The following is a 24,634-nucleotide window of genomic DNA, read 5'->3' on the forward strand; positions in this document are numbered from 1 at the left end:
TAAGGGAGATGGTAACTGCCAATTTGAGGCAGTAGTTCATCAACTATCAATGATTGGCATTTTTAGAACAGCTTCTAGTCTCCGCACAAGTGCTGTGGATCATTTAAAGAAGCATGGCGAGTTCTATAGATCGTTCGTCTGTCAAGATTTTGCAGAATATATTCAAAAAATGTCACAAAACGGAGAGTATGGTGATAATCTTACTTTGCAGGCATTAGCTCGAGAGCTAAATCTGCAATTTTTGATTATATCTGCAAATGCTTAATGCATTGCAAAATTATTTCTAATGATGGAAAATTTGATGAAGGGTTAAACGTGCTTTGTCTTGGATATTTCCCAGAGGGTCAGGGTGAACACTATGTTAGCATTGACATACATCCTCAAACAAAAGAGTACATCATAGAAAATATTGAAACACACAATGAAAACGAACTACAGAATGGTCGTGTAGACGAGTTGATGAGCGAAAACAGTTTTCAGCAGAAGGAAAATGACACGTTTTCAGCCTGTAACATTTCTGTTAACGAGGATAGGTCTTCTCCTATAGAGTTAGATGAGAGCTGTGACAATGATGTTGGTCACATAGAAGAAGAAACACCTTTAACCAGTAATTGTATCCCCTCTTCCGTTGACGAATGCAGTAAAGAATTTCTACTTGACCCCAACAGTCCACCGCCTGTTTTGGATGAATACAAAAGTCCTTTTCCAAGAGAGTCAGATGAGAGTTGTGACAATGATGTTGGTGACATAGAAGAAGAAACACCTTTAACCAGTAATTGTATCCCCTCTTCCGTTGACGAATGCAGTAAAGAATTTCTACTTGACCCCAACAGTCCACCGCCTGTTTTGGATGAATACAAAAGTCCTTTTCCAAGAGAGTCAGATGAGAGTTGTGACAATGATGTTGGTGACATAGAAGAAGAAACACCTTTAACCAGTAATTGTATCCCCTCTTCCGTTGACGAATGCAGTAAAGAATTTCTACTTGACCCCAACAGTCCACCGCCTGTTTTGGATGAATACAAAAGTCCTTTTCCAAGAGAGTCAGATGAGAGTTGTGACAATGATGTTGGTGACATAGAAGAAGAAACACCTTTAACCAGTAATTGTATCCCCTCTTCCGTTGACGAATGCAGTAAAGAATTTCTACTTGACCCCAACAGTCCACCGCCTGTTTTGGATGAATACAAAAGTCCTTTTCCAAGAGAGTCAGATGAGAGCTGTGACAATGATGTTGGTGATATAGAAGAAGAAAAAAATTTAACCAGTAATTGTATCCCCTCTACTGTTGACGAATGCAGTAAATATTTTCTACTTGACCCCAACAGTCCACCAAATGTTTCGGATGAATACAATAGTCCCCATCCTAGAGAGTCAGATGAAAGCTGTGACAATGCTGTTGACGGACTGGGAAAAGAAACACCCTCAACATGTAAAAGGCCACCCACTACTGTTGTCAAATGCAACGAGAACATGCTCCCTGGTGTAAACAATCAGCGCCATGTCTCAGACAATGAAACGTGTCCAAGTACTTCTTCCAAGAAATCAAACAAGGAAACCAATAACAGCCATATCCACGGCGCGTCTATCGAATTGCCGAAAGAAATATGGTGGAAAATACTTCACATTGTTTTGGATAGGGAACCTAGTTATAGGTTTCGTCTTAGGAATGTTAACACATTATTCCGTACCATCATTGACGACACACCATGTCCAATGGTGTACATTTCTCCAAATGTTTTGCATTCTGTCCCTTCACCTGTAAGTGTGCGTCGAATAATAAGACTTGTAGGTTCTGGAAGCGGACTTGTTTTAGAGTTAAAAAGAGTTATTGCTTCCCCATTTTTGCACCATGCGTGGCTTAACCTTCGAGAGGTTGACAATCGATGGTTTGAGGTTCAAGACATTAAATACAGAAACAGAGCATGTTGACACTACCGGTAGTAAAGTAAAAACCAAAATATGAAAAAAAGAAATAAGTTTACATGTACCCAGCTTCCAGACAGTAGCTGTAGACATTTCCAATTTTGTAACGAATATTTTAAACAAGATATTCAAAGAACAAACTTGGGGGTCATATATAATAAAACTTTTCATCAATATCATGCTAGTTCATGAGTCTTAATAAACACTGATGCTAATTAATGCCCTGCGTGTGCTATTTTTTTAGGCCATATCAAAGCAATGATAAGATGTTTAAACATTATTTAAAAGCCAGTTTATCAAATAACTTGAACAACATTTAATCTTTTAAGTTTTTGTTTCAGAATATATTTCACATTTTGTCTGTTTTTAATTTCTCTTGATTAAAATGAGTTTGATTCAGTTTATTTTCTGTTGTTTTATACTTATTGATGTTTTTTTATCTATCTAAATATCTATCTATCTATCTATCTATCTATTTATCTATCTATCTATCTATCTATCTATCTATCTATCTATCTATCTGTACACCCGTCCATTCATCATTTTATCTATCCGTTCATCAATCCATCTACCATTGCATCGATCCATTTATCTATCTATTTGTGTCTGATATATCGATTCTCTCTCTCCATCTCACCTCTCTCTCTCTCTCTCTCTCTCTCTCTCTCTCTCTCTCTCTCTATATATATATATATATATATATATATATATATATATATATATATATATATATATATATATATTCTATCTACCACTTAATGTACTTAATGTACAATTGTTGAGCCAATTGAGGAAAAGATAAAGATGTTTTTACATTCTTTATTACAATTTTGTATCATTAAAGGGTGCGACTGCAACGCTTAATGATATAAAGTTTGTATCATTAGCGGTTGAGGATGTCGATATTTGCTTGTTTCATTAAGCGTTAGGGCTGCTGTGCAATTGTGACGCTTAATGATACAATTATATCATTAAGCGGCGATTTATCATTAACAGTTGAAGATGTCAACTGTTAATGCAAGAATTTATGGCATTAAGCGTTGCAATTGCAACGCTTAATGCTATTTATAGCATTAAGCGGCGTTGTATCATTAACGGTTGTTACACGGCATGTTTCTGCCGTTGAAGCTAAAAACAATTGCTTGTAGAATGCTTAACCGTATTTTCTTTGTATGAATCGTTTTCATATCATTTCTGAAACATGATTCCGTTATTCAAAGACAGATACATGCTTTTAATTACTGCATACACTTTTAGGAGTATTTTTAAAAATATTGAAGTCTCTTAAAGGTTTCATTTAGTTTGAATTTCATGATGGTTTTAACGTTAAATATGCTAATCCCTTTTTTCTGTTCGTAAATGTCTGTTTGATACGAGTAACTGGTTAATCTGTCGGAAAGAATCGCAAATACCCGATTAATAATTCTACGAGCGATTGCCATCCCTAATATATTTCATAACAAACTTAATTAAAGAAACATGACATTTTAAGATTCATATTAAAAACCCCTACATTCAAATAATATACATTTTTTAACCGGAAGGTTTTTTTGATTATTATATATAATAGAATTAAACCTTCTCAACAGATACATGTAATAGCTTGCAAACATAATTTATTTTCTGTTTATTGTTCATGTCGACATTATATGCAAACTTTCACTTGCATACGTTCGTTCACTTATTGCCCCTTAAAACAAACCTAAAAAAACCTAGACCATATCATAATATGCCTTGTTGTCATCGAGACAACACTATTCCTCTTAAATTGTCTGTAGAAGTACACATATTCCTTGGGTTAAAATTATGTTGTTTTGTAAAACCAAATACAAATCCGTTAACATTTCAATTTGTCATCTCGTAATCCCTAAAATATATTGTGTATCAACTCTGAATTTATTAATACTAGGGTTTAACATTCGTAGTTGATTTAATTTCGTCCATTTATACAGACAACGAAAATAATGAAATTAAATTCTCAACGAATATTTTCTTCTAAAGTATATCATTATCATATAAATAGACTTTATTTATAGACATTTGAACACACACTACAAAACATACTTGATTGATGTGCTTCTTCTGCCAATTTTCCATCATTTTCTTTGAGTGGCATCTCCAGGTTTTCTTTAGAAAACAAAATTGTTGGTACTGTGTCTTCTTTTTCTACACCTGCATTATATTTAAATGTTACAAAGGCATTGTCACGATTTTGTTCAAATTCTATTTTTCTGCTTTTATTATTATCAATGCCTTAGGAATGCATTTCTAATGATCAAATTAGATTTGAGAGTCAGTCGTTGACTTATAAGCAAGATACAGCGCTCACAATTCTTTGTCATGTAAACAAGGCCTGTGTCCAGTTTCTATTTACTTATGTTCAATATACCACTTAAAATCTTTTTCAAGCAAATTTGACTATGTTCCTATTTATTTTGAGCATAAATAAAGAGTTCATAACGTTCAGCATATTTGTTGTAGGTCTAAAACCTGAATTTTCGCTTCAACAAATCTTCGTTTACATTTCAAAGAGTTGTTAGCCCTGTAACTCGCTTAAAATTCATCAAATAACAGTCAAGAATTGGTTGCATATTAAGAATGCCTTAATAAAGCATTGTAAATATTCAAATCGGAAAAAATTGACCAAGATTGTGGCTATGCCCTTTTAAAGTTACGAACAACTCAATGTATTTTGATCATATGCATGAATGCAACACTTCTATGTGATAATCCTTCAAAATGTTAAGGTACATCTAGTACGTATGCTCCTAACTAAATTAAAAAATACTCATTCCACAAAAAGGAGCTCTTATCTTAAAGTCATTTATATGTAGAAACGGTGAATATCTAAGTAAGCCGTATATTTTAGGTTCAAAGCTAAAACATAAACCTTCGTTAACACTAATGCCAGTCAACATGGACAAAAATCAAATATATGTACATGTTATCATTATTTATTATTTAACAAGGACGTCTGCAAATGACTAAGATCAGAAAATAACGAAACAATGGATTATTTCGTTAATATAGTATGTTTGCATGTCAAACCTTCTCAACAGATACATGTAATAGCTTGCAAACATAATTTTTTCTCTGTTTATTGTTCTTTCAATTGCATACATTCGTTCACATATTGCCCCTTAAACCAAACCTAAAAAAAAATAAAAATTGACCATATAATATTACGCCATGTTGTCATCGAATTAAGACTGTTCCTCTTACATGTATAATGTCTGTAGAAGTACATATTTTCGTAGTGTTAAAATGTTGTTGTTTTTGTAAAACCAAAAACAAATCCGTTAACATTAAATTTTGTCATCTCGTAACCCCTAAAACTTATTGCGAATCAACTCTAAATTTATCAATACTAGGGTTTAACATTCGTAGTTGATTTAATTTCGTCCATTTATACAGACAACGAAAATAACGAAATTAAATTCTCAACGAATATTTTCTACTAAAGTATATCATTATCATATAAATAGACTTTATTTATAGACATTTGAACACACACTACAAAACATACTTGATTGATGTGCTTCTTCTGCCATTTTTCCATCATTTTCTTTGAGTGGCATCTCCAGGTTTTCTTTAGAAAACAAAATTGTTGGAACTGTGTCTTCTTTTTCTACACCTGCATTATATTTGAATGTTAAAGGGACATTGTCACGATTTTGTTCAAATTCTATTTTTCTGCTTTTATTATTAACAATGCCTTAGGAATGCATTTCTACTGATCAAATGAGATTTGAGAGTCAGTCGTTGACTTATAAGCAAGATACAGCGCTCACAATTCTTTGTCATGTAAACAAAGCATGTGTCCAGTTTTTGTTTACTTAGGTTCAATATACCACTAAAAATCTTTTTCAAGCAAATTTGACTATGTTCCTATTTATTTTAAGCATAAAAAAAGAGTTCATAACGTTCAGTATTTTTGTTGTAGGTCTAAAACCTGAATTTTTGCTTCATCAAATCTTTGTTTACATTTCAAAGAGTTGTAAGCTCTGTAATTCGCTTAAAATTCATCAAATGACAGTCAATAATTGCATGGCTGCATATTAAAAATGCCTTAATAAAGCATTGTTAATATTTAAATCGAAAAAATGGACCAAAACGTGACTATGCCCTTTAAAAGTTACGAACAACTCAATGTATTTTGATCATATGCATGAATGCAACATATCTATGTGATAATCCTTCAAAATGTTAAGGTACATCTAGTACGTATGCTCCTAACTAAATAAAAAAATACTTATTCCACAAAAAGAAGCTCTTATCTTAAAGTCATTTATATGTAGAAACGATGAATATTTAAGTAAGCCATAGATTTTAGGTTCAAAGCTAAAACATAAACCGTCGTTAACACTAATGCCAGTCAAGATGGACAAAAATCAAATATGTGTAGATGTTATCATTATTTAATAATTAACAATGACGTCTGCTTTTGACTAGGATCAGAAAATAACGAAACAATCGATTATTTTGTTAAATTAAGGAAGGAGTCTTCTCGTTATCAAACATACTTCTCATAATCAGAAATTCATGAAATTTTGACAGAGTCAAACGGATCATATTACAAAATGATTGTATCAGTTTTATTAAATTTGACCTTTTTGTTTTCTCATAAGAGCAGGTCAAGGTCAGTACCTTTTTCCTCAACGTAAAGGATGATGAAAACAAGTGTAGCTCTTTGTAGTTCTGTAGTCATTTATTTAAGATATATAATATATATTCCAATAATAAAATATTTATGATTTTTATGTATAATAAAGACTATATAAAAAGATATAAATTGACAGAAAAGCTAATATATTGACCATTTAATAAGAGAGAAAAACTGATTTTAGTGATTTTTATAGAAGGGCACTTTAAAAAGCCTATAAAAATGTAGTTCGATAGGCAAATCATATTTTAAACACATATTCTGAAACCCAAGAATCATATCATTAGTTTACATTAGTGAAAAAATCTAACATTAATGTTATTGTTTTTAAAATGCTAAATCAGACTCATTAATCTGCAGCAATTTTGAATTGCGCAATATGTGATATTTTCTTACGCCAATATTACGCCAAAAATATAGTCCTTGTTAGATTCTAAACTTTGATTACTTTTTCTATGCCAAGTTGTTCGATAATAAAAAAAAAAGAAAGAAAAATACTCTATTATAATTTCCTTTCATCTTGATTTAATGAACAATTAATCAGTTTTACGTTTGACAAGTCGAAAACCATAAAAGACTCCTTCCTTAATATGTTTACATATTATTAACATTATATAGTAAATAATATAGATCTGAATTAAAGGAACTTTTTTTATAAACATGTAAAATAGATAGATATTCTTGAGCGTAAACATTTGCATAGGAAAAACAAATGGTTTCTGTTAAAATGATGAATTATGATGATTAAAAATTTACACTGCTAAAAATATTTCAAAAGAGTTTTATTAAAAGAAAAGAAAATGACATACTAAATTACTAATGAGATAATCAATTGAAGAACAACATATTCAGAAATCATAGGAAAAAGGTAATGAGCAATGAAAGCAACTGCGCGGCTATGTTAAGGCTGTCCGAAGCAATATATATCGAAAAATGATACAATTTTAATTATTGAAAAATACTTTAATCGAGCGACTTTCTTTAAACTTTTATTATATAAATCAACAGTGACATCCAACACTATATTAAATGTATTTTTGTGACGTCATATATTTTTCTTAAGCACGTGACGGGTGTATTCTAACACGGTAAATAATCTATAAAAATCGCATCGGCGCAAGTGAATAATGCAATTAAATCAAAAATATTTTTATGAAAAATCCTTCGATAAGTACTGTATCTTGTAGTTCTTGCTAGGGGTTCATATAAATATTTCGTTGATTTGAAATATTGTCAAACCATTTCTCACCGCCATTGGAATTAGGCACATTTTTACCTTTTAGACTCGATTTACACAAAATCTGGTCAATCGGTAGGTTTCCCCAGCAAGATTCACATTGGTACTTATTTTCTCTCCCGATTTCACGTAAAATATACTAAGATTGTTTTTATCTTTCACTTGCGCCAAGCCGTTTTTTATATGCATATACATATTACCATTCATTAGATTACACGTAGCAGGGGGAGTCTCAACACCATTACTTTATGAATAGTTATTTACCTATTACGAAGCTTTAAAACTGTTGATTTTTTTATTCTCCATATCGGTGATATTGAATTAAGTATCACTAGTATTTACAACAGTGTCTATGTAAAGGAATGAAGCAGTTTTATAATGCACAATGAATATGACTGCCGTCACGAAAAAAAGGGCCCTTAAGGTCAAAATTTCACAAACTCACTTTTCTGTCAATTCCGATTAGTCAACTCTTTCTGAATACAAATATACAAGGATATCTAAGATATTGTGTGTTTTAAGCATTTTATGACAATTTTGACAATGAGATGTTAACACGACTTTGACGTAGCTCGTCGAAAACGTCACGACGTCACGGACGTCAAATTTTGTTTTGCATTAATTTTTTCTATACTTTTTCTATACTTCCTTTCATTTGTCTTTGTAGAATTAATAAATGATTTTCTACAATTACTTTGATTTCTTATAATTTTAACAAAAGAGAACAAAACATTTTGAATATCCAGATATAGCTAAAGTTCTGCAGCTAATCCAGATTCACTTCCGATGAATCCACATGCAATACCCCCCCCCCCCCCACCTTCACCCGAACATAAGATAGAGGATATTTAAAGAAAACAAATATCAAACATCTCCCAGACCTTTAAATATATCAAAGTTATTTAAGCTGCCGAGAAGCAATTAAGCAAACATGTAACAAACATGGATAAAGATGGTCAAATTCAATGCCTATGTTTCAACAATTTTGGAGCATTGTTAAATAACATACATATTAAGTTTATTTTTTAAAATAGAAATATTTATTATTTTTTATCAACCTTTTGCACGGAAATTTTATCGCATATTTACTGATATTACATATTAAGTATCTTTATAGTTCTGACGCAAGTTTAAAACTCAGTAGCTGTTTTTGAAACTCGGGAAGTTATATGGTGTTAAATTATTTTCCTGATTTCTCTTCTCTTTTATACATTATCGGCACTTAATTCTTATAAAATTACCGGTGACAAAAAATCGGCTTGGACTGTCTCATTGAAAAGTTAACAAAAATGTAGACAGTTGATTTGAGCGAAAAGATTTTGACAAAAAATGGCATCTTAATTTTATTTTTTTAATATTTATATTTACATCCACTTAGTATGATTCCCTCTTTTTCTTACGAAAATTGATTGTAATTCACAGCTGTATAGAAACAGACAGGACTGAAATCTACTCGGTCCAGTTCTAACCATGCAGTTTATCGATCGGTAAAAATCTTCAGCAACCTAAGAAAAATCAAGGATTGCACGAACTTAAATCATGATGATGCCAAACTCAAATTCCCATATAAGACGCTTTGGCTACAGATTTCATCTAACGTAATGGTGTACAGTAGCAATAATTTAGTGCTTTTACTTACTTTTAACGATCAATTCAATTCATTCATTTATCAAAAAAAGATGTAAATATAAACAATAAAATGCTTTCTTCGGTGATACACGTCAGCTATAAAGATAGCCACATTACAGAACGCAGGTTACGTTAATTTTTTCGGTATTGATCGCTTCTCTTTATGATTATTGTTTAAATATACTCGTACACACGTAATTAAGTGTATCAAAATACAAAAGCCACCCACGTGCTGAATCTACGCTTCTATTCAATCGCGTTGAAAGTTCACGCGTACCGTTGTATGTATGTGATGCGATTTTTATAAACCATTATCGTTGAAATAATTAATTATATATAATCATTATTCACGTTTTTATCAAAATGCAAGATTGCATGTAACTTTCAATAAGACTTTTTACGTCCATTTTTGGCACTTATCGATAGTACAGATCGAGTCGATAGACGTAGCTTATACTCAGTAAAAAGTAATATTTTTACATGTTGACTAAATCTAATTTTCTTATTATCGATGTTACAAGATGAATGAATCTCTCTCTCTCTCTCTCTCTCTCTCTCTCTCTCTCTCTCTCTCTCCCTACCTCTATCTCATTGAATACAAATATCAGCCAAGTGATTATCAATTAAAAAAAAATGAAAATATTAAATAATAGTCGTTTATAGAGTGCAAACAGTTCCATATGGTATTTCGAAGTTTTAAGAAATATCACGATTCTCGGATTTTTTTTTATTGCTGTACATTGTAACAAACACACAATGTCATAAACATTGACTTCAGTATCATCGAAATTTGTTTCTTGTATAAAAGAGAAAAGATGAGAAACATGAAGATGAATTGTACTTGTACGTCATTGTAAACATCGCACATGTAGTGTTTATATTTATCGATAAATAGAGGATTTCTATATTGTGTGATTTTATATTTGCTTTATCCAACGAGTTGAAATGGTGTATATATTCGCGAGGCTTGCCGAGCGAATATAACCATTTCAACGAGTTGGATAAAGCAAATATAAAATCACACAATTATAGATGTTCTATTTATCTCATACAATTTGATTTATATTATGAAGCTTTTGAGACAGTCCCTTGTGTGACCCAAATTGGATTTTTTTTTCAAAGATTAAAAACGATGATGCAACGTTGTTTTATGCGGCTATTGTGACCTTGCGCAATACAATTTAGTACGTCATTCCTGAGATAAATCTAACTGTTTTAATGTAAAGTTTCACTGAAATAAACCTTAAAATAATTTTTTAGCTCTAGATAATTTTTCTTAGAGCTTATTCACTTGATTAAATAGAAATTCCGATTAGAAGACTTGAATAATCAGTTTTGTTGACATACACAAAGTTGCGAATGCTCGTTAGTTTGAATTGACTCGAACGAGGAACAGTTGTTGATGCATGATGTTTAATAAAACAAACACTAGGCTAGCCTTATGATTCAAGAATAAGGATGCTTACTGGTGGTGGAATAAAAGTCTTATGAAACATTATTTCGGTAAGTTCTTGTATATAAACACAACCAGAGAGCGCTCTGTTTTCATCGCGTCGTCAGGATGAACTCGATCCTTGACAGTTAACGTAATTTGTAACTGTGTTAGTTTTATAAACTTCACAAAGCAAATTGAAAGTTGGAAGTGGGCTAAATTTATCAAAAATCTTGACAAACAAGAAAAAAGGGTCTTGTGGTTACGGTTTTGAATATCTTTGCAAAAAAGGTAGGGGGGGGGGCTAACCCCCCCCCCCCCCCCCCACAATAGCCCCCCGGTTCCGACGCCTGTACTACGCAGTTATGTGTTTTCCTTCATATTTGTAACTTTGACAAAAATTTTATATTAATTTTTGTAGTAGATATAGTTATGTTGAAAGTACTAGCAAATTTTCGAAAATAGGTCACTGAAGCGTTGAAGCGAGGGGCTGTGTCAAAAGTAGTTCCGACCGGAAGTATTTGATATAGCATCACCCGTGTGATATAGCAAAGGTTTATCACACGGGTAATATTCACCACACGTATGAGATAAACATGAATTCTTTATTCATAAAACGGCAATTTATCGAGTTGATATCAAAAGTATAGTAGTATAATGACTGCATTTACAAACCTTTTTTAGAGAAAGGAAATAATATTGAATCATATACGTAACTGATTTGAGATGAATATAATCAATATTAATCATACAGAATGCTATAAATCCATGAGTTTTTAGACATGTTATGACTGGGTTTTTTTTTATACGTAAACTAGCTCAAAAAGTACACACAACATATGTGGATATTAGGTTGTTAAATTGCACAAGAAAATAAAATATGTTGCGCTCAAATAATATCAAATAAATTTGTAAGGGTATATACTTTTATATTGTTTCATTAAAGACACTAAGAGTCAGATTTTACCATGAAATCAAATGCGATATATCAGAGTAGATTTTCACGCTGTCAAAATATTTCTCAAACTCTTCGAATCCGTTAGTTAAATGGGTTACAATTCGTTAAATAATTTTGAAATTTCATCGCAAATTCTTTAGTATTAATAGAATTATGCGAGAATTATTTTGTATGTTGGCAGTAGCACTACAATTGAGACATATCCGCTTCTCTCGTGTTCCTTACGACTTATTTTAAAGGTGTAGAATCGTCTCCCGTGAGGTAAACTTCCATACTTATGATTTGAAATATTTGATTTGTATTGTTTCACAGTAATTACGGCGCAGTGATTGTTAGATTTGAAAAATACTGCTCTTCATCGATTCGGTATGTCTCAGCCTTCAACCCCTCTTATCAACAACGAGTATGCAGTGTTGTTTTTTTTAAACTTAAATAATTCGTACATATATATTGCTCATACAAACTAAAGTTGTACAATTTTATTCTGAATGCTTTATAAATCATCATCGGAAATCCACGACCAGTCTCGCATTCAATTATACGCAATGAGTAAGTATATGCGAGACGGGCCTTTGGTTTTCAACGATGATTTCTATAAAAAAAAAAAGGGTATTTTCCAATAATAGCATATTTTCATCAAACACTAGAATGGAAAATTTGGTGTTTAAGTTTCATAGCGGATGCAAAAGCAGCATTTTGTTGATATCTCAGCATCAACTTGTGTGGAATATTACGCGTTCGAAATAGATATTGACGTTGTATGTGTATATTTCATTAATGAAATGTTTATTTTTTAAATCAACATGTAATATTTGACTGAAAAAATATTAATCGCGATATGAACACAAGACCAGACTTTAGTTATTAAAAAAAACAACACAGACGCAGAAAAAAAAATAGAAACAGAAAATAAAAAAACGCGTTTACAATGCCGCTACTTTGACGTCGTTTTCTGAGCATTGTGACGTCAAAAGATAAGGGCCCTTTTCTCATGACGGCAGTCATATCACTTATTACGTTACGATACATTCCCTAAGAGCGATCGAAAGGAATGCAGATCGTGACGTCAAAGTTAACTATGAAGTACAGACAAGTGACTTTCTCGATATCGCTGTGAAATTAATCGGGCAGCCTTAACATAGCCGCGTGGACATGTTGAATTACATTCTCAGAAATGTTTTCCACCAACTAAAATATTATTGCAGAAAATTTAATTTGCCAAACAAATTTAAAATGCCATACAAGGGTGAAAGATACATTTTCTATCAAGTTATCTCCCTTGAAAAGATAGAAAAAAGTTACGAAAATAATATATGTTGTAGACTTCTGAATGCTGACTTATTATTACACAATTATCGATTCATGCTTTAAAATAAATCAGTTCTTCTTTTCGAAAAATAACACTATTTCTCTAAACTAATATCTTGGGGATGAATGATGAAAAGAAAATTGTTTACCATGTTAATGTTTTAAAGATATCTGCCCCTTAAAAACATCAAAAGTAGCATATTTTAAAGCGAACAAAAAAATAAATTGGTAAACACATCTAAGTATAGAGAATTCATAAAATTTGGTTTATTCCGATAAATATTTGATTTTTTTTAACAAATTAAACCCAACATCATGATGCGATAATATCAGAAACAATAAAGGAAGAAAAGTGAACCCTAAAAATTGGACTTGTTTTAATATACATTTTAATATGCATTCTTATGCTCAACTTATATTCCAGTGTCATTGGGAGGAGTCTTTATTAAATACTGATCATCAGTTTATACATGGATTGTTCTGTATCACAGATTCAAAACAAACAACTCCTATAGTAAAAGTTAGCGAGTTGTGTCACAACTAAGGTGCGTCGTGATATTATCATAAATTGTAGTCGTATTTGTCAAGTTGCAAAATGGATATTTTCCTTTTAATATGCAAAGTTTAAAAACCGCCTATTGTAAGCAATGCCCGTTGTTGATGTTATATCTTTTTTTTTAAAGTAGATATTTTCACCAATCGCTCTATCCCACTTTTGATTACCGAAACTATTTCAATAATTTACAATCTAAAATTCAATCTTCCAATGACACACTCCCTGTGCCGTTACTGCTTGAAAAAATGGAACTTTTCTTCTTTGTTTAAACTTTGAAATTACATTTTATGTCTAATTCTATTAAAATCAACTTAAGGTAGTCCTATACTCGTTTTTCTGCTTAGATCTGCCAACAATGTTAGATTTCATTTAAACATTAATTAATTGACGATTGAATAAATTCGAAATAGCTTCTGTCTCTAAATTTACACCGGTTTTAGTAAAAGAAAAAGAAAATTTCGGGGGGGGGGGGCATCAAAACAAAGAAGATATAAGCATACCTGAGATCCTGGTTAATCAGAAACTTCGTTTTTCATTTTACTTTAACAGAATCGAGTTTCTCAACATAAATCATTTCTGTCTCTCATAGAATACATATATTACCATTCTAATTGCTTATCATTGCCATTGTTTACAACAGCGATGTAGAGCAAAATCAATACCGGGTATCTAAAACGCTTTGTAAAAGTCGAACCAATATTGTAAAATCCGTATTATGACGTAGTGCGATACTCGGACTACTTTAAGATAAAAAATTGAAAGCTTCATTTTGATATAGGGAAGCTACAAATAGAAATGCAAAGAATGTTACTTTGAATCGTTTCCTCTTCTAACAGAACCTCAAAACTGTTAACGTGGAAATCTACCATTTCTGTCCGTTCCATCGGCATCAATTTGTCAAAGGAAACATTTTGTAATCGTTTTAAAAGAGTCGTCTTCCCCGCTTTTGCACAACCAACTATGATGCATCTAACATGGCAAACGGTAATCTCGCCTTTACTAAGGAACTGACGGAGTTTATCATCATCTATTTCCGGATTATCCTGTTGTATCACATCTATCGCTGCTGCATTTTGTTCGGATTCCTTGTTTTGTTTTTCATCTTCTTGTATCGATTTTGATCGTGTTTCTCTTTTTGCTGTTTCAGATAACATTTCTGTTATTTGCATCTGATTTTGTTTTGATATATTTACTGATTCTTGATGTAATTGTCTGTCGTTTTCATCTATTGGAGGCTCTGAGTCTTTAAGTAAAGACTCATTTTCATTATTATGTTTACATTTCTTCACCTGCTCTACAAAAAATAAAATATAATTTATAAATAAGTGATTATATCTTTCTCTTATAAAAACAAATTGTTTACACGAGAAAAGAATTCTATATATGAACATATTGTTGTGTATACAGGTACATACACTATTTATATTATATGGGAAACTCTTTTTAAAACCAAAGTCAACCACGTTGCTCGCTTGATCAACCTGTTTGATACAAAAGATCTGGAAAATATTGTTTATTAGATTCTGTTTAAACATATTTTCTCATTTTTTTCTACAGATATCCTTATGTTAAAAATTGAGTCCCTTTTGTACCTTGATGATATCATAGTCATATCTAAAAGATGTCTTTTTTCCAGTAAAATCTTTTTAAACAATTGTTCATATAAATAGAAATCTACATCAAATTTTAAAACACGTGCGTTGTCCACGGACCACAGTCTAAACAGTTTAGACTCATAAAATGTATTGATGCTTGCACATAAGTGATACCATATATCATATCATTTGCGATTTTTCGAGATGTTTTGAACTGTCATCCATTTTAAAAAGATTCGTCCACATCTCACTTTGGCCAAATTCAACCTCTAGGGATTAATGATTTGAACAATTTTATATCTTTTTTTACCATAAAAGTTACAACCATTCTCGCCAATAGGCTTTTGATGAGATTTTTAAAAAAAGACTTTTCTTGTTATATTATCTGTATATTCCCACGTAAAATTTCGATCTATCTCCCCATTGTGCCCAAATCCTTTTATTCTAATCCAGGATATAATTATTTGAACAAACCGTAATCTATCCTACCTAAGAATGCTTTCGCACAAGTAAATCGACATGTTCGCTTGCCAAGGGTTTATGATCCATTCAGCTCCTCTACAACCCTTTGCAGATTCTCATAATGTTTTCAGAAATAACACAGCACCGTCCTCAGAAATAGAACAGTGCCGTCTAGCAATTAAGTTTAATTGGATCAGCTTAGATACGTATTTATCACATAAGAGGTATTAGAAGAAATGGTCGTGTAAAAAATAGAAACAAAAAAACCCCAATATATTTGTAATTATATATCTTATGCTTTTCAATAATCACATGAATATTGTATTAATGATATGATTTTAATTTTGTATAAAACGCAACGAACCACACCGCCAATTAATAGATTCCCTGCGATAGCTTGTCTTTTTAACCAATAAGATTATGTTTTGATTTTGTCAGCTAAATCTGCCAAAGGTTGTAGGAAAGCAGAGTGAATCGCAAATTGGCTATCGAAAATGGTTTAACCTACTCTGGCTGACTGGTATTTGACAAAAAAATATTCTGTTCAAGTGTATCTATATTCCTTTGTTAAAATTTGACCCCTCCTTCTATGGCCCAACCTTATACCCGTGGATCATAATTTGAACAAACTTAAATCTACTCTCTATCCGATAATGCTTTTAGACAATTTAAACGACAAGCGCCGCTCTTCTGATGATACTGTCGTACAAAAATGACAACTATCCATATAAAATTCTATGCTAAGTTATCTTATGTTGTGCGCGTTATAAACTACAATAAATGATTAGTTGTAATGCATTACAATAATAGATTTCATTTTGGGTTGTTTTGTGGTTACCTGGACCCATATCAAACAATATCAAGAAAATACAAAAGAAGTGATATAAACCTAGCTTGCAAGGTCCTTATTACTTTATGTGTCATCGGTCAATAAATACTACTTGGGGTTTGGGGTTCAGGGTTCAAATAACATCACATTACCCTAAAACGATTTCCTTAATAGTTATGATAAAAACTCACTCGCAATACAGTTATGGCTGTCAAAAAAGCTATTTGGTTGTGCGGAATATATCTGTTATTGTTACCTTTCTTTCTTTTTTGAAAAATGATCCAGATTAGTATTATCACCGTTAAAACTACAGCAATTGCAATTATGTAACCAATTGCAAGCAATCCATGAGAAGCTCCCCTAGATGTTTCATTCCCGAAAGTTTCCATATTAGAAATGTTGAGATTTGTTTCATTCCCGACAGTTTCCATTTTAGAAATGTTGAGATGTGTTTCTGTAGTAAGAAAGTCTCTACAATATAAATAAGCTCTAATATTACATATTCACATGTATTATTACATATTATTTACCGTTTTAAATGACAAAGTGCCTATTTCCCCGGTAAAGATTTAAAGTCAGTGTCTAAAGCCGTATACATATTTTAAGCTATCTCAAACATCTACGTATGTAATTAATACACGATATAAAAACTTCAACATTCTACCTTTTGTTGCAACCATTTTCAGCAATAAAACACCGGAGCTCCTTATCAATTTCTAGGCACGCTGGATCTGTTGAATGCATGTTCACGTATACTTCATAAAAAAACTAATATGACACAATATAATATTGTATACACTTTTTTTTCAAATTGATGGATTATACCGTAGTTTTATGTTTTTATATTTTTTCTTAAGGTGGTATTGGACACTTCCATATTGTGACGTACTGTTTATCAACATAAAAATAAATTGTATTTTTAGGTCATCTGAGTAAATTCAGGTGCCCTATTACTATCCGTTTTCGTCTGTCGTCGTGTGTCGGCCGTCGTGCGTTAACAATATAAAATCTAAATTGTGACATTCATGGCTCTAATACCCCCGGGGCACCACAGGTGGGGTCATATATGCAAAAAGCCAAATTTTAAAAAAAATTCTTCTCTACTCCAACACATGTGAGGAATAACTGGTTGCATGGTTTTGATGTCCATGAAGCCCTCTACCAAAATTGTGAATCGAAATGCGTGGCCCTGGGTCTGGGGCTCTGGCTCTGGGGTGTGGCCATTATGGTCATGTAGTAAAAGTGTATTGAATCTTAGAAAATCTACTTCTCTATTCCCATATAAATATGTTTAAAACTAAATGCATCATTATGATGTCCATGAAGCCCTCTAACAAAATTGTGAAATTCATGGCCCCTGGGTCGGGGTTCCATGCTCTAGGGTTTGGGCCATTATGGCCATATAGTTAAAGGTATTAAATCTTACAAAATATTCTTCTCTACTCCGATATTTTTTTTGTTATATACATGATTATGATGTCCATGAAACTATCTGTATCAGGAATTCAGGCTCTAGGGTTGGGCAAATATTGCCAAATAGTTAACATGTATTAAATCTCAGAAAATCTTCTGCACTCCCATATATATATATATATATATATATATATATATATATATATATATATATATATATATATATATATATATACATATATATATATATATATGTGTATATATATTTATTCATGAGTAAATGATAAGTTATATAACCGTATGTAATTCTGTTTGGGTTTTTTTTTTCAAATTAATTAACTATGGATTTATTTTCTTACGCCCAGACAGTAATGAATTTTATCTAAATATAATGATATTCTTATCGGAAACGAACGGTGTTAATAAAATTTCAAATAGAAGGCTTTGTTATATAAGTATAAGTTAAGCACTGGTCCTTTTTATCGTCTAAGAAATAAAAATCTAAAGTTCAAAAACATTTTTGGAAATATATTTATTTCTTGTTTAAAACATAAAGACCACTTACATTTATAAATCTCTTCATCATAATATGGTGTCGAGGGACAGCTTCTATTAAATTTTTCTACACATCTGTAATGGTCAAAGTCACCTTCACCTTCCAGTACTACACAGTTACCTGTCAAAAATTCGGCGTTTTGTGAGATATTAGAACGTTTCAAAACCTGAAATAATCCTGAGATTTATTTTTTTTATTTTTTATCTTTTTTTTAAATAATGCATAATTTTGCGTTTGTCATTGTCATTATCCTGCTTAATAAAGCTTTTATAGTCGTATTCTGACAATACACCCTTAACTGTATTCTTACATAATACTATTTGATGTCGCCACTCAACTTGCTCTAGAGATTCTTAAATTCGATAAAAAGTTCAGTCATTTTTTGTCATGATTAATGAAAAATTATCATCCAAAAAATATTGGTCACGATACCTTTTTCATAAAGACTTCTTTTTCGATCTGTGCAGAATTCTATTAGAGATGATAAGTATTTATTGGGGGCACAAAGGTATCGCAAGTCTTTGGTGCAATTCATTCTTTGTGATGCTCTCTGAAACTCAGTTTTGCTTCCAGGACATTTGTTAACAGGATAAACAGAGAATCGATAAGGTTTTGGTGTAATCTATAATTGAAAAACAGTACAATCCGTTTTGTTAGCGCTATTGAATATTTCATGATTTGTAAAAAGCAATGTTCCAAACACATTTTATGTCGGTATGAATCCTTTCCAAGCTAGACATTCGATTTTCTTAAAACTTTCGTTAGAACAAAACTATGTTACACTTGATGCTAATTTTAATAAAAGTGTATTACAGAAATGGATACACGTTGTTCATGTTTAAGCCGAAAGGTAAAACTTTTTAACAACATTTAGCAAACCCCTTAACTTAAAATATCAAAATATCGACAAGGATGGCTGGTTTAAAAGGAATTGCTTAGTGCACTATGAGGAGACAAGATTATCTATAATAATACATTTCGTTGAAAAACTTTATGGAAGTGCATTTTACATACTGCCTCGAACCAGATGCATATTATTACAAACAACTGACAAAACACATTCTTTTACATACCCCTGCCTTCTTGTTTTTAAAATGAGCCATCATAGTTCCTGTCCCATACTATTTGCAAGAACTTTCATTAGTAGAAGTATAAAATTGTCCTTGGCAATATTGCCCGAATACAATATTATATATTTATATTCGTATTTCATCATTATGTAAATGGTTCAAGTAAATAAAAGTCAATATTCTAAGCGAAAATTAGGTTCAGGAATTTGCAGAAATAGCTAATCTATACATTTCTGTAAAGTTGAAATCGGACTCCCCCATAAAAAGGAAATCCGGATCGTTTACACTAGTTTAGTATTACAGTATTAATGACTTTTATAAATGTAAACAGAAAAAAAAAAACATGATACGATCTCAATCCAATTTACGAGTAGCTCTTCCGTTCGATTTTTATGAAAGGATACGGTCCCCTGAAAAAACCCTAAATACCTCATAAACGGATGAGGCAGTGATTTTTTCAAACATATATTGTTACGATCAACAACTTTGCTTCTATAATGCATTACAAAATATTGATCTTTTGTAAGTTATTTGTAGTAAACGTTGCTTGTCTATTAATCCCTATTGAAAGGGCCAGCCCATTATTATTGATTTCATACAAAAGGTCTCGCATATACATGTACTAACATTTTTTGTACCCAAACCCATATACAATTGTTTGTTTTCGTTACAAATATTTTAGAGGCCAGCCCTGTAGATCCTTAATGGGGACCGGTGTGAGTGTTTCTATTAGTGGACTCGATTAGAATCATCAATGCATATATATATATATATATATATATATATATATATATATATATATATATATATATATATATATATATATATATATATATATTCTCTGCTATATTATTTAACAAAATATGTATGTCTCCTTCTCTAGTTATATTGAGTCAAATTTTTAGGCATTTGGCCCCTATATATCACTCATAACGTTATAAATTGTTGATTTCTTACGAAATGAATACTATCATTTTTTGTTCCGACACCCATGTAACATTTTCATGTTCATTTTTGAGATACAATTGATTGAGTTTTTTAGGAGCCATTCCTTTCTGTCCCTTGTCCCTTTAAATCACTAAATACGTGTACGTAATAAATGGGTGTGGCAATGGATTTTTTAAACAGATACTGTTACGATCAACAACTTTGCTTCTATAATGCATTGCAAAATATTTATCGTTATTAAGTTAAAAACGGAATAACTTAAAAAAGTGCGAATTCATTTCTTCTTCCAATGCTTTATATTCGTGTTCTTAGCGATTGGTTAGTTATATTTTATATCCTTTCTTTTTATATTTACTTGTGTAAAAATAATTTAAGGTCTGACGACACGTTCCCCAACTTTTTTCGAGGAATTTGTTATTAAATTACTACTACTTTGACAAGCTTTCTGGCAAAAATTAGGGTACATTACCAGGCATTTATGCAAGATACTAGAGTATGTAATTCCCTATATAATCTTATAGAAAATATACTTGAATTGCTGATGAAAAAAAAAATTGACATATATTTACAGTACCAATCAGACCAAACCTGACAGAAAGTACACCCAGACTCAACCCTGGGTCTACTTTCAAAGTTTACTTTGGAATTACTCCGGGTTTTTTTTTTAGAGTGGGCGCAGAGTGAACCCCTAAGTACCCCCCCCCCCCCAACAAAAAAAACCCCCCAAAAATCCACCCAAAAAAACCAGAGAGTATACCCTGATCAGAAGTAGATCCCTGAGGCAGACGCTACATGCCATTCGGTATTTTAAATGTGCAAGGGTTGGGACTTACATGCACTAAGATAATTAATAAAAGACAGTCTGCTTCACATTTCAACGTTTAAAGGCAAACCGCGAGTAAAATGAAGTAAACCCTGAGTAGACCTAAAGTAAACCCCAACTGGACACAAATTTTCCAAAAGTAAACCCAAAGTAAACTATATCTTGGAAAACTATGCTTTGTACAGAGTGACAACTGTTTTCAATAACTGATATATTTATTTCGTTTTACATTTTAACACATCGGCTCCATAAACAAATATTTACTGTGATGACCAAATACAATTTGGTACAAAATACATTTGATACATTTTTCCCAGGGAAATTAAATTATTATTGTTAAAAAAAAAACACTTAAAGAGTTATGTTACTTACCGGATTTTCTGTTCCAATGCTAAATACGTTAATAACAAGAAAAGCCCGAAATAATGATAGTCCCATATTTCATATATTTATTTTTCTCTCTGTATCTGAAAAAAAATAAATGACATAAAAAAAGAATACAGAGTGATTGTAGGACAAAGATATATTTCAGACCCTACCTTTAACGAAAATAAATATATACATTTAAAGTAAAGGGGACAAATATATTACAAACTACACAAGACATCATTCAGGAAAAACTTGTTAAATATCATTATCTTATCTTTTTCTCAGAAAGAACATTTCTCGTTTGTGACGTTTTTTATCTGTTACATTTACGATTTTAATTGTCTTTTAAGTTTAGCTATCCCGTACTGGACCTCTGATTCTATTACCTTTTCTGGTACCCCTCGATACCTGTATATATCCACCTGAGTTTAGGTTTTTGGTCCTTTTTGGACCAGGGAAAATCACCTGCACGGTTTTTCTGCTATTATCAATTTAATACTCTATTAAATTATCGTCTAACTTTAAATACAGACACGGCTTCTGAGGTGATTAAGGTGGTAATATACACTCACAGTTTATTTAAATTTTCAATAGAATACCACAAAACATATACTTATCAAATATTTAAATGATGATAGGGGTATTATAGGTAATTTTAAAGAGTTTTTTTTTTTGTTGTGTTTTTGTAAAATAATTTTTTAACAAGTTAACTATTTTCAAATTGAGAGGATTTTTTCGGTCATATGATGGATATATCCTTCGGACACCTAAAAAATATAATACTTCTTAACATTCAAAAATTTTATTATTGCAATTTTTTTTAGTATTTCCCCAAAACATAATTTTTCACATTTTCTTACTCTGTTGACAAATCATCTAAAAAAGCTGCTTGATTTTATAAAAAAGATGTATTTTAATAACTGAAGCATAAAAAAATTCGCCCGTCACGTGATTACAAAGTACAAATGACGTCACAAAAATGCGTCAAATATAATGTTTAACATCGGTGTTAAAAAAAATGTAACATAGATTTTAAGAAATACTCCCAGTCAAAGTATTTTTACGAAAATTCGAAAAATATCGTTTTCTAGTCGTATTTTAGGATCGGGACGCTTTAACATTGCTGCGTAAATCTATTCATTTATCTTTTTTTTCTCAAAAGAGCGGTCCCCATATAATCCGCCTCAGTTGACATCAGCCAATACCTGAATCACATGCTTCCAAATTTACTTTTTTGCGTACTGAATCATCAAAATAGGAGCATAGAGCCAACTAAACACCTGGTATTTTTTCATCAGTTATCAGAAATCAAAATCCTAGGAATATGCACACCTCTGATTTATGGACATTTTATCTAGAAAAGAACAACTTCCTATCTTAAAAACTGTAGCAAAAGATATTCGTACAGTAAGGGTACCCTTTTGACAGCAACCCGCCCGCCATTTCACTATATCAATAACCAGATTAGTTAGAAAACCCGATTAAAAATGCTACCTTCACGATAAGTAACCGTAACAGCTTTTTGTGGAACCATGATATCCATAAAACTCCGTCAAAAAGTATTAAAAACATCATTATGTGAAAAGGACAAATCTATGCCATATCTATGTGTAACTATTATCCTTTCTTTCTCAATTTTGAATAAAAATTGTGCTTTATATCGTCATCTTGCACTAAAACCAGTCATAGGTAGGCCTATAGTTCAATAGACCTCTGCATATATATATATATATATATATATATATATATATATATATATATATATATATATATATATATATATATATATTGTGCAAATAAAATTACAACAAATATGCATAACAGTCTGTCTTACCGTGCAATAGTTTTGTTCCATTTTCCCTTGGTGATTATATGCACTGAAACTATTTAAACGCCTCGTTTTTAATCTAAGAACCCATCTGTAATCCGAGTAGCAAGGTTAAATTTATTTTGTCGAGGTAAAAGGGTCAGATTTCAGAATTCAACCACAAGACTGCGTCTACATTCATCGTGTTCCGATGTGTCACGGTGTGTGCGTTCATTTTGATCATTGCTTTCTTTTGAAAAAAATTGTTGGATATTTAGTTTTTAAAGAAAAAATGTTAAAGATTTTAAAAAGCATGTTACTGCAACAGATTCAAATACCACAATGCAATTACAAAAGCTACATAATACAGGTACTTGAGATTAGGATACCCAAGTCTGATTTAAATCATCGCAAGTAGATATTCTTACTTGATAAGATTCATGGTGTTATTTACAACAAAACCAGGGATTTTTTTTTCGCCCAATCCCCTAAAAAGCTACTGTATTTAAAATAACACACACACATGAAAACTGAAAACAAATCTAAAGTAATATAACTCATATCATGTCAAAAATCTGCATCGCCCAAAAATGTTTCTTGGTATATTTAAATACATATTTTTCTAATATTAGATACCAATTTTAATGCCCCTCTTGACAACACCTATTTCTCCAGCTTCGTGGCAGGAAGAACTTGTTGTTTTGAAAGACAACATAATCATTTTCGTCTTTATAGCTATGAAATATGCGTGTAATAGCTTTGATAGAATTCTAGCTATGAATTATGCGTGTAATAGCTTTGATAGAAATGGACATAGCATAACGTATTGATGTATAGGTTTTCCAGATAATGTTTCCTTTACTATGAAAATTAAATTAAAAAAACAAAGAAACAAATACCCCCCCCCCCCAAAAAAAATGATTTATTCATTTAATACATAATCAAAAAATGAAAGTTTCAACGTGATTTGACTAAATTTAAATGAAAAGGGGAAATACATACACAAATTATTTACTTTTTTGGGGAAAAAAAAACGTAATGCAAGGAAAAGCG

The 24,634-nt window shown here is 31.5% G+C and overlaps 1 protein-coding gene across 1 annotated transcript; it reads right to left on the reverse strand.

The window, feature by feature from the left end:
* Positions 1–3,666: 3,666 nt before the first annotated feature.
* On the reverse strand, positions 3,667–23,854 carry LOC105331374 (uncharacterized). Its single transcript, XM_066086049.1, has 9 exons — positions 23,609–23,854; positions 21,778–21,872; positions 18,997–19,186; positions 18,574–18,684; positions 17,260–17,326; positions 16,852–17,066; positions 14,521–15,003; positions 3,991–4,098; positions 3,667–3,698 (listed from the first exon to the last, which is right to left on the reverse strand). Exons 2-9 carry the CDS (start codon positions 21,841–21,843, stop codon positions 3,667–3,669), a joined length of 1,272 nt encoding a protein of 423 aa, XP_065942121.1. The 5' UTR covers positions 21,844–21,872; positions 23,609–23,854.
* Positions 23,855–24,634: the final 780 nt, after the last annotated feature.

Source organism: Magallana gigas, chromosome 1 (assembly GCF_963853765.1).
Source record: "Magallana gigas chromosome 1, xbMagGiga1.1, whole genome shotgun sequence".
NCBI lineage: Eukaryota > Metazoa > Mollusca > Bivalvia > Ostreida > Ostreidae > Magallana > Magallana gigas.

Bases quoted from the DNA above. Each gene is read 5' to 3' on its own strand.
- LOC105331374 (XM_066086049.1), bottom strand. From the start codon at position 21,843: ATGGGACTATCATTATTTCGGGCTTTTCTTGTTATTAACGTATTTAGC. The intron at 19,187-21,777 runs GTAAGTAACATA...TTTCAATTATAG, and splicing joins GCATTGGAACAGAAAATCCG to ATTACACCAAAACCTTATCG. The intron at 15,004-16,851 runs GTAACAATAACA...TATTTTTTGTAG, and splicing joins TTTTCAAAAAAGAAAGAAAG to AGCAGGTGAAGAAATGTAAA.